The 12,628-nt window shown below is 33.6% G+C and overlaps 1 protein-coding gene across 1 annotated transcript in view; it reads left to right on the top strand.

Moving 5' to 3' along the window:
* The window catches only part of LOC138699986 (protein takeout-like), a 33,890-nt gene extending 21,530 nt beyond the window's left edge, over positions 1-12,360 (top strand). The window contains exons 4-7 of the mRNA XM_069826245.1: positions 2,410-2,543; positions 5,407-5,511; positions 8,476-8,523; positions 11,730-12,360. Coding sequence (XP_069682346.1) covers positions 2,410-2,543; positions 5,407-5,511; positions 8,476-8,523; positions 11,730-11,887 — 445 coding nt within the window. The 3' untranslated portion in view covers positions 11,888-12,360. The remainder of the gene's footprint in view (positions 1-2,409; positions 2,544-5,406; positions 5,512-8,475; positions 8,524-11,729) is intronic.
* Positions 12,361-12,628: the final 268 nt, after the last annotated feature.

The raw sequence follows: 12,628 nt of genomic DNA on the forward strand, positions 1-12,628 counted from the left end.
GACTTCAGCAAAGCCTTTGACTCAGTTGACATAGATCTGTTACTCTGCAAGCTCCGAGCCCTTAATTTATCAGAAAGTTCAGTGTTATGGTTTACCTCCTACCTTCAAGTACGCGAACAATGTGTGCGGGTCTGTGATCGTTTTTCTTCCTGGCGTACTGTGGGTACAGATGTACCACAGGATTCAGTTCTTGGACCTCTACTGTTTACGATCTACGTAAATGACATATCACAATCTATTAAACACTTTAGACATATCCTATTTGCTGACGACTTACAAATATATATCTCTGCACCTACATCGGTATATATTTACGTAACAAATGAAGTTAACAATGACCTAAAATCAATTATTTCATGGACGAAAAGATTTGGACTAAAATTGAACTCATAGAAATCACAGGCAGTTATAATGGAACATCAACGACTTCTAAGTAAATTAAACTTAGATCCTGTTAAAATGAATGAAACTATTATCCCTTACAGTGATACAGTAAAAAATCTAGGAATTTATATGGACAAAAACTTAAGTTGGAATACTCAAATCACACACACATGTAACATATTTTTTTATGAAAATTCACACACTAAAAAGAGTTCGAAATTTCCTTCCGTTGGTTCTTAAGAATTTAGTGCTGTCGCTCTTGATGCCTCATTTTGATTACTGTGACACACTCTACACTGACCTTAATAGGAGACTAACAGACAAACTACAGCGTGTTCATAATGCACGTGTTCGATTTATTTGCAACGTCTGTAGATTTGACCGTATCACATCTTCATTAAATATGCTGTCCTGGGTCCGTCTCAAAGAGCGAAGAACTATTCACTCTCTCACTTTACTCTTCAATATTCTTCAAAACTCTAACCCTAGCTACTTAGCTTCTCGTTTTCAACATTTGTCCTGATATCACGAAATAAATACTCGCTCACAACACCATATCACACTCTCCATTCCTAAACACAGAACATCATTCTACTCTTCATCTTTTACCGTCTCTGCAGCTCATCTCTGGAACTCTCTACCACAACATGTCAGAGACTATCGGACATTGTCTAGTTTCAAAAATAAACTACAATTGCATTTTTTTCAATTCTGATTCCTTTCAGTTATAACCCTTTTCTCTGCGATAGTTTTGTAAATATATATATATATATATATATATATATATATATATATATTTTTTTTCCTTTTTCCTTTTTGTTCTCTTGATCACCAGATGAATTTATTATCATACCCTTTTTATTGTGAATTTTATTTAATTTTCGTATTTTCTTTTCTTTTTTTATTATTTTATTACATTCCATTTTGTTATGTTCTTCCGTGCGTTCTTCATATTAACTATTTGTACTAAATGGGTTGCTTTTACTATATTTCAATGTATTTTACTTTATTTTTTTCTATTATGGTTTTATTTTCATGTTGTTTAGTGTCGATTTATTATGCTATTATCATTACTTTTTTGTAATATGTTAGTATTCTGTTCTTTAACTTTTTGTTAAATTTTTCACTGATTGTATACTTTGTGACCTGGTATAAGAGAAGACCCTATGGCTTTAACTCTGCCAGTATAAATAAAGAATTATTATTATTATTATTATTATTATTATTATTATTATTATTATTATTCTTTTTACCTTGACAAAGAAACTAATTCGAAAAGCAAGTAGAAGATTATTATAAGAGGTTTAATTTCGTACAATATTGAACCGGTTTGGTTTTTTAATAAAAACTACAACTACAAGAATTTCTAACATTCGCTACAGGAATATTGGATTTAATTGTGAATGTACAGCTTAGTATAGAAAAACTTGCGGAACGAACATATCATCGTTGTTCCTGCAATAACTCCTATGTGACATATTTATCGATTTTCAGATTTTTGCTCTATTAAATAACTTAAATAGTGATACAGCAAATAATAACATTTCTTATATGTAACTGTAAGCTATTTCTTTGTTTCGAAAATGTAAGAATTCACAGTCTCCTATGTACGGCTGCCATAGGATGAATGAATGTGTTTTTCCTTCCTACTGAAAACATTTATATTTTGCACATAGGAGTTATTGCAGGAACAACGACAATATTCTATCTTTTAATATGAACAGATCTGCTAGATAAGCATGATTCACACTATAGGCCTACTTCATTCCTTATGTAACTTCACTTCATTCTTAAGTTATCTCGGATCCTAAGCCTGCTAATGACATTAATGGTTATACTTGAGTAATGATAGATATTTTGTTTTAATGATCATATCTATCTTCTCCTGGAAGGTTATTCTCTCTTCTGTTCATATAATGTCAACGTAGTCTGTTTTAAATACAATTATGTATTTAATACACTACATGAATAATATGTTTTCAAATTGTGAATTTGTTCTTATTACTTTCTCATGTTGCTTCTCAGCTTTGACTTCGACAAGAGAACAATGAGATTCTCAATAACAGTGCCTCGACTAGAGTTCCTCGGAACGTATGAGGTCACTGGGAAGCTCTTGACGTTTCCAATATCGGGCAATGGAGATTTTAACAATACACAAAGTAAGTTAAACGCTGGTAATTTGTTCTAACTTTCTAAGCAAAATATTATGCTATGCGAAATAACTACCGGTATTCACTATTCAGAAGAGAAAAATATGCTTAAACATTTCTCATAGCTCTCTTATTTATATCTGAAGTCTTTTCCTCGTTCAAATGTATTTTTTAGGTGGAAACCCAACCTAGTTCTAATAGATATGGAAGTTCAAATATTTGTCCACATAGTGTTGATCGGAGAAAAAAATGATATACTGAGATTTTTCTTGAACCGAGTATGAAAACGATCGATAATGATGATGATGATGATGATCATCATCATCATCATCATCATCATCATCATCATCATCATCATCATCATCATCATCATCATCATCATCATCATCATCATCATCATCATCGGGAAGATCTTTACATTTCCAGTATCGGGCAATGGAAATTTTAACAATAAGCAAAGTAAGTTAAACGCTGATAATTTGTACTAACTTTCTAAGCAAAATATGCTATGTGTAATAACTAACTATACTATTCAGCAGTGGCGAAGCTCTTAAGAAGCTTTTGAGCCTACCCAAAAGATTTCAGGTGTATAAGTTTGCAATAACGATACATCGTAACACTTGGTTGTACCAGAGTCTAGTATATACAGTCACGAAGCTTGAGTTTATGAGGGTACTAGGAACAATAGACTGTGCAGATACTATTTCGCATGGTCTGTAATGAGGCGATAGTAGCGATCCTAGTGGTTAGCAACTATCTATGGATGCATATTTACTACGTATTGAGCTTCGTTACTGTATACACTAGACTGTGGTTGTACTCCGATTCTTTCATATATTAAGTTCACTGTTGGCAGTCATAATATGAAGAGAACAGTGCAAGCAGCAAGGCTTAAAGCATGGCTACGACCTTGACTCGCAAGCTTGAGGGAGGATCAGGGATGGGGTATCGATTCGCGCTATATTGGTGTTCTCTGAATGCGCTACGTTGTTGAGTTTAGTTTCATGAAAACTGCAAGCGTGTGTGTGTGTGTGTGTTTTATATATTAATTTTGTGTAAAATGGCTTATACTGAAATGACATTGAGATAATTATTTGTAGAATTAGAAGAGAAAGCCTTTTCAAGTTGGACGTATGAAACAAAATGTGCTTTCAGTTTTCATAGTATAGGAAATATTCTTGGCTAACAGGGTGCTCTGAGACATATAAATTATATTGTTTTACCTGTATTCTGGTTGGGAGTGAAAATGAGTGGTCATCTTCTTGGGGGGTCTGTATTACATACAATTTTTATAGAAAAGCCGATAAACATCTGCTTTATAAAAAGATACAAGGGAAAGCAGATTTTTCAGCCTATCCAATATTTAGACCTTAGCTTCGCCATTGCTATCCAGAAGAGAAAAACAGATTTAAACGTTTTTTGTAGCTCTCGTATTTGTATCTGAAGTCTTTTCCCCATTCTACTGTATTTTCTTAGGTGGAAACGAAGTCTAGTTCTTACTCATATCAGGGAAGTTCAAGTATTTGTAAGCATAGTGTTGATCGGAAAAAAGTGATATACTGGGATTTATTCTAAACTGAGTATGAAAACGATCGCTATTATTATTATTATTATTATTATTATTATTATTATTATTACTTTTACCATCATCGTTTTGAAGGATGTTTCTCAGATCTATGACAATTTAAATTACAATAATTTGATTGTCGTAATAAATATATTAAAATTACATTTTTGTTACTGAAGCTTATAAATATTCTTCTTATATTTATGATTAATATTCATGATGTTATACAATAAATTTTTAATGGGAGTTCTTGATGTTCTTATGAAGGTTTCCTGGGAAACGTAATGCAACAAAGGTTAGTTCTTATTCCAGATCTCTTGAATTCGTATTAAGATTTTGATATTGTTCTTACTTTCTCATCTTGACTGATTGTTCATGTGGAGGACTCCTGATATGTAATAGCATACAGCTTTCCTTAACCTTTTTATCAGGTAAAGATATGTCTAGTTCTGTGTAGTCTATAATCTTACAATGTTAAACTATTTGTTCCAAAATTAAACATGTTAAGGGTACCCATGAGTGAATTTTGAAGAAGTTCTCTCAAAAATCACAATTTTGTTGTCTTTTTTGACATTACAAAATACTACACATCTCCCTCTATTAAAAATAGCACCACCAATACGGTAGCGCCATTTTTAAAGTCCACACGCCAATTTTAAATTCCAGTTGCGACACGCTCAGTTTTGCACTGTTTTCTTACACTCTAAATTTTCAGCATTTTCGTTCATATAAAATGTTTCTTGCGACGCAGATTTTATGATAGACAGTTCAAAATTGGTATTTAAGTTCACAGATATGTAGTGAATAAAAATTTCTCTGGGTTTTATGGTGAATACAATTTATTATGAAGAAAACCGAATACCTCTTCATGATATGAACGAGCCTTTTGGCCCAGAGCATGCGCAGTGTGGCATTCTTTGACTCAGAGCAGCTCAATAATTCTGTCCCACATTGTACATTTCAGGCAGAACCTCAGTCAGAGATAGTAAATGATGAATTTCTCCTCGGCATAGATATGTAATATTTAAACAGAAAAGAAAAACGAATACATCTTCATGGTATGAACCAGGCTTTTGTCCAGAGCATGCGCAGTGTGACATTCTCTGATTTAGAAAATATTGGAGCTGCTCAAAAATTCTGTCCCAGACTGTACATATCAGGCAGAACCTTAATCTTATATAGTAAATGATGAAAAAGAACAATATTATTTAATATGTGGATTCTTTAAAATGTTTAATATTACAGCAAATGATAAGTTGTAAAGCATATGATGCAATTATATTAAACACTTTGTTTCTTTTGTAGCTGATATTGCCGTCACCTACATCTTGAATTACGATTTGACGAAAATGAAGGACGGAACTAGATATGTTGTTCCTCAGAGCTATGTCATAGACACCAAGCCCGGATATGTAGTAGTAGTATTAGTAGTATTTATTTATTTAACCTGGTAGAGATAAGGCCGTCAGGCCTTCTCTGCCCCTCTACCAGGAGATTCCAACTACAATATCAACAATAAAATTACAATTAGTATTAGATTTACAATTACAATTACAAATAACATTACACTTAGTATTAAATTTACAATTAGAATAAAATTAAAGTACGAAAAGATTACCTGAATAATTAAAGCTAGATAATTTATCATAGAGAAACAACGAATATTTTATATTTACTGAATTACAAATTAAATCTAGAATAACAAAATTTTATAGTGATGAAATTACTGAATATTGAAATATTTTGTGATAGATTAAAGAAACTATTTACAAGTAATCAATTACTGACCAAGTGCCTAGTAAGTTTTCGTTTGAATTCAATTTTATTTCGACAGTCCCTGATGCTAGCAGGTAGCGAATTCCAGAGTCTTGGCAGGGCTATTGTGAAAGAAGATGAGTATGAGGAGGTGCGATGGGATGGTATTGTTAGTATTGTTTCATGACGAGAGCGTGTGTTCAGATTATGGTGGGAAGAAAGGTAAGTGAAGCGAGACGACAGGTACGAAGGAATGGAAGAGTTCAAGATTTCGAAGAGAAAGAGAAGTGAATGTAAATTTCTTTTCTTATCTAGTTTAAGCCAACCTATTGCTTCCAGGGATGGGGTAATATGATCATATTTACGAACATTGCTTACAAAACGTACACACAAATTATGAGCACGTTGAAGTTTCATTTTGTTGTCGCTGGAGAGGTCAGTCAGTAAAATGTCCGCATAGTCGAAATAGGGAAATGCAAGTGTCTGCACAAGGGACTTTTTTAAGCAAGAGGGGAGATGAACATTTATCCTTTTAGCACATGGATAATAGAATATACTTTTCTGCAGGTTTCTGTGATTTGCAGGTCCCAGTTGAGATTATTATCCATGTGAATGCCAAGATTTTTTACTGAAGAACTGAAAGGGATATGCACTGTACTTACTTTAACAGGGGAAATGTCGAGGTGTTTTACAGCGTCGGTTTGCCGTTTGTGTCCTAATATAATTGCTTGTGTCTTTCCAGGATTGATTTTAAGACGGAGTTTCTTTGTCCATGTCACAATCGAGTCAATGTCTTCGTTCAATTTATCTATAGCGTCATTTACTCGGTCTAAGCGGGAAGAGATGTAGCATTGAAGGTCGTCAGCATACAAGTGATAGTTACAATGCCTTACAAGAGATGTAATATCATTGACATATATTGTGAACAACAATGGTCCGAGTACCGACCCCTGTGGTATACCTGATGTTATGTCAAGCCAGGAGGAGCTTCGATTCCCGGATACAACACATTGTTGTCTTTCCCGTAAGTAGGATTCGAACCAACTCACAGCAGTCTCTGACAAATACATATTTCTCAATTTATGGGTGAGCAGGTCAAAATTTACAGAGTTGAAAGCTTTGCTAAGGTCAAGAAGTGTTAGTATTGTTACTTCATTAGAGTCGATTGCTTCACGAACGTCTTCGGTCACTTTAAATAGAGCAGTGCTTGTGTTGTGTCCAGCTCTGAAACCTGACTGATACTTGTCGAATAGTTTGTGTTCGTTCATGTAGGTAGTAATTTGTCTGTGTACGATTCTTTCCAGTGCTTTTGAAATGGCTGGCAGGATACTGATTGGTCTATAGTCGTTCGGGTCGGTGGGAACTTTGACTTTTGGAAGAGGAAGAACGAAAGCTTGCTTCCATATTTTAGGAAAAGTTGAAGTGATTAAGGAACTATTGAATATATGTGCAATCGTAGGTATTACTATCTCTTGTATTTTCTGTATAAGTATTATGCTAATGTTGTCCGGCCCTTGGGCTTTTGTCTTGATGCGTCGGATGGCTTTCATTACGTCAATGGGAGTGACGTCGGTAAAATAGAATTTGTCTCGAGTTGGGGGAACTGAGTCAGCCAAAACTGTGTCTTGTTTCGTTGTCTCGTTCAAGCTCGGGTCCTTTACAAAGTGTTCGTTCAAGCGGTCAAGTGGGATGGAAATGTCTGCTTGTTCACTAGCCCTTCCAAGTCCAATAACCTTCAGATTTTTCCATAATTCGGAAGGGGTTGTGTTGGGTTCTATAAGTTTGTAGGAGTATTTCAGTTTAGCGTTTCTTATTAGTTGAGTCGTTCTATTTCTTAGGTGTTTATAGGAGTTAAAATATTCGTCGTTTTTGTTGCGGGTGTATTTTCTATAAGCTAAGTCGCGTTCGGACATCAGACTACATATTTCAGTCGTCATCCAAGGGGCTGGGTTTCTTCTGGTACGTTTGGTCTTTAATGGTGCGTGTTTGTCATAAAGTTGAAGTATTAACGTATTGAATAAGTCTACTTTCTCGTCTACAGTTCGTAATGTCCAGATCATGTGCCATGGAAGTTGTGCAGCGTCTTCTTTCAGTGCAATGTTATCTATTCTTTTAATATCCCTGTAAGTAATTACTCTGGGAGCCGATTTAGGACACTGCAGATTAAATGATAGATAAATGATATCATGCCGTGATAGTCCTGGTGCAGGCAACTGTCCATGCATCAGTATTTTGTCAACATTGTTAGTAATTATCAAGTCCAGTAATGTGTCAGTACCTTCCGTATGATGTGTGGGAGCTAGGGGTAGGATTACCATATCAAGGCACTGAAAGAATGATTGAAGTCTTTTAGTCGTACTAGAATGTGAGTCAAGTAAGTTTGAATTGAAGTCACCCATGATTATAACGTTCTCATATTGCGGCGTTACGTTTAGTAAGGCGGTTTCGAAATCATCTACGTCGTATATATGTGGGGGTTTATATACGACACACACTAGACATTTTGTGAATAAGGTGCAAATTTCAATGAACATGAACTCGGGTTTGGCAGAGTACTGGCTTGGAGAATTATGAATAATTTTAGGTCGCAAATCGGATCTAATATAACCAGCCACCCCCATGTAATTCAAGAGTTGACGAATTTATTTAACGGAAATAAATTATTAGGTAACTTGTGGTTTAACCTGCTTTTCTCTTAATTTATGCTCTTCAGTACCACATTTCGAATGGTCTCTGCATGTCTGTCCCTTTACACTAATTTATCTTAAATAAACTGTTGGATGGATGTTTCGTAAATTTAATATCTACGAGCGAATTCAATGAGAAGTGATGCAGACGGATATAATACCACAATTTCAATAATAATAGAGAGTTTAAATCAGATTAAAAATCGTAATTACCTCAATATCAGGTTCAGCTAAAATATTATTTATGATTTTGTTTCCTGTATGCAGAGTGTAAAGGGTATAAGTCCATTATTTAACTGATGATTGTTCATGTCATAAGGAAGAAAAAAGTCCTCACAATTTTTTTTCTATTTTCAATATTTAACTAATTATTAACGTTTACAATATTAGGTGTTTGGTAACGTTGCTGAATGGGGAGAAGGGAGTTTACAAGTACAAGGTACAGCTCAAGCGGATACAGACATACCGGTACAAAACAGATGCTCTGTTCTAATGCAGGGGCGGACCGTTGTTTAGCCTACATAAAACGAACAGCAAATACAAACTTTCAATCTCATTAATAGAACTTTATGGTAAATTACCATTTTATTTAATAATATTGGCAATATGGGCCCATTCTTTTATTGTACGTCTAAAAAATAAACAATAATTGTTTACTACTCAAAATCACACGAATGTTTTTAAACCCAACATTTTAATCTCGCCCGCTTCCATAAAGCAGTAGCATTTTAAAAGAAATTTCTGTTTGTGTGATTTGCGAAACGAGGTAAGAGACTCCTAGTTTGTAATCGTTGAGAAACCGATACAAAAGTTCGCCGATTAGGTTACCTTCATTGAGGAAAACATTGACGGTACATCCTCTTGCCTCATTTGAATTACAACGACTTTCTCCATAAATTAATAACATATGATATTCCTAAACTGTGAATGACATTGTAAATTGTTTATCGAATACATGGTACTGAACTGTCATCCACTGGACAGGGAGCTTGAACTCAACTGACATGTATGTATGTATGTATGTATGTATGTATGTATGTATGTATGTATGTATGTATGTATGTATGTATGTATGTATGTATGTATGTATGTATGTATGTAATGCCTTGGGTTATTTACGTTTAAAATTACAATATTCCTGATAATTATCTTACATGTTTCCATAATATGAAAATAAGTACATCTTATCTTTGCCAATTTTTATCATTTATAGCCTACCTAAAAAAAAATTTGAAATATCTACATTGTATCCAAAGTGAGCCATATGTACAATTTTATTATTCTTTTACCCTTAGATTATATTTGTTTGTAAGATCGACTACCTGAATTTTATATCTGCTTAACCATCTGTTTTCTTATATTCTATATTTACAGTTTGTTTATCTTATTGCTATTTTATAATTGATTCCATTACTGTGTATCTACAAGTTAATTGAGTATACATATTTACAAAATGATCTCAAATGAAATGTTATGACAAAATGTACAATTTGATATTTACAATTGGGATCATATAATAAATACATACAGTACGTTTGTGACGCTATTTATAGAATACAATTGTTTTTGGAATACTTATTATTTTATTGTTCTGTTTTTTGGAGAGTTATTATGTGCTGAGTTATTTAGTGATGGTGTGATGGTTTGTTTTAGATGTTCATGGATTGAATATATTTCCGAAATGCTCGTAGGTGCCTGGATGTTAATTGCTGATTAGTGACTGGCCAGGTTCCTCCATTTTGTGATATCTCTTTTATGAGGATGGTTCTTTGATTTGTCATATTGGGACATTCGTAGATTAGGTGGTTCACCGTTTATGGTCCTCTGTGGCATGTGCAGGCTGGATCATCTTTGAGATGGAAGCGGTGTAAGTATGAATTGGTTTTCTCGTAACCTGTCACAATGGCAGTGAATTCCGGCGTTACCGGGAGTTTTGTTTTTAATCTGTCCATGACGGAAGGGAAAAATGCTTTGCTCAGCGCTCCTTTTGTGGTATTATTCCAACATTCTTGCCATTTCTGAAATCCTAATCGTGATATTTCTGATTTGATTGTCGATTTTGGGATTTTCTTGTATATTACTTCACCTCCCGTGGATGCTGCTTTTGCCAGTCTGTCAGCGAGTTCGTTTCCATACAAGCCAGCATGGGCCTTAACCCAGCCAAAATGGATTGTCCAGTTTCTCTGTTGTAGTGCAGAAAGAGTATTATGAATGTGAACTATTAGTGTGTTGTGCTTTGTGTTTCTCTTCAGCAAGGATATTGTGATGTTGCTGTCAGTATACACAGCTGCCACTCGCTCTTCATCCGGTATCTTCTCCATTCTCTGTAGTTCCTGTAGTGCTTTCCAGATCGCAACTTGCTCGGCCTGATTGTTAGAGCATCTTGCATGTAATCTGTACTTCAACTGGCGTATGTATGTATGTATGTATGTATGTATGTATGTATGTATGTATGTATGTATGTATGTATGTATGTATGTATGTATGTATGTATGTATGTATGTATGTATGTATGTCTTTATGTATGTCTTTATGTATGTCTTTATGTATGTCTGTATGTCTGTCTGTCTGTATGTCTGTATGTCTGTGCAGAGTACTGCCTGCTGAACACATTGTCACGTCTCTCACACCAGAATATTAACAACTTTATGCATGCAATTTTATTTAAATTCACGAAAATGTAATAGAACACACAAATATGTACTTAATCTAATATTAACTCTTTGCTAGTTATACCTACTGATGTGATTGTTTTCGTAATTTTACTTACGATATAAGCAATGTAACGCGAAAAAAATAAGAGTTTTGACCCTATGTTGTATGGACTTTTTTTAATCCTGAAGACCGTCCCCGACGACTGTGAAAAGAAGGGCACTTATACCCATTACACCCTGTATAATCATGTAATAATTAAAATTGAATAACTATGTTTAAATTTTTTATATACATAATTGCATATCTAAGGAAGATCCGCGGAAGAATTTTATTGCTTTAAGTTACGTATATGAATTAATTTGATGAAAGTAACAGAGATTTTACAGGAAACAGAACAAAAGGAATATTTTTATATAATATTATCGGTGTTAAGAATTATCCTTCCTCCTGAAAAATGCTTATTATAATATTATTAGGTGTTAAAGATAGAATTGCAGATGGTTGACATTATTTTTAAAATGTATTTTACAGGTAATACACTAAACGCTTTCACCAACGAAAATTGGAGAGATGTTTACAACGAAGTTGGTAAACCTATATATAAAGCTTTGGGACTTGTAGTTTACAACATCTTCCTGGAGGTCACAAAGAAAGTTCCATATGAAGAATTCTTCTCGGACGCCAATTGATGTTTCAATCCTTATTATGCAATCGAATGAGCATTAGATATTTAAATTGCTTATTGTTGAATGCGAAGTTGACATAGTATTTCATAAAATAAAGTAGTAATACATTAAAATTTTAAATTAAAACCAATTTTACCAGCAAAGCATTTTGACAAAGTATCATTAAATTTTTGTCTCATTACTCCACAATGTTATACATAGGAAGAATATAAGCAGATTACAAGACAGAGATTATATAGCAAAAATATACTACAGTATTTAACAAACAGACATAAAAGGTTAAACGAGGCGTGCACCATTGGCCTTAAAAATTTAGTGAAATTACTTTTTTTATATCTCAGCTACTATAAACGCTAAACGAACGAACCTTTTCATGTTTAATACACACACGTTACACTTTATAAAACACTATTCAGAATATTAAAATAGCTTTCAATTACCTGTAAAACTAATATCAAATGTACACATTTTTTACAATCGTGAAGTATTTACATAATAAAATATACAATTAAATATATCCAAGATTATTTTACAGGTTATTCTAAGATCTACATAAATAACATAGTCTTGTATCTTTAACCTATTCCTTTAGGAAATATTTTTTTTTTACCCGACAGAGTTAATGCCATTTAAGACAAATACGTTTGTATTCATTGTAAATCTGGTTGAATGGAAGAGAATGTCTTAACTCTGTCAGGTAATAATAATAATAATAATAATAATAATAATAATAATAATAATATT

This window comes from Periplaneta americana, chromosome 5 (genome assembly GCF_040183065.1).
Source record: "Periplaneta americana isolate PAMFEO1 chromosome 5, P.americana_PAMFEO1_priV1, whole genome shotgun sequence".
NCBI lineage: Eukaryota > Metazoa > Arthropoda > Insecta > Blattodea > Blattidae > Periplaneta > Periplaneta americana.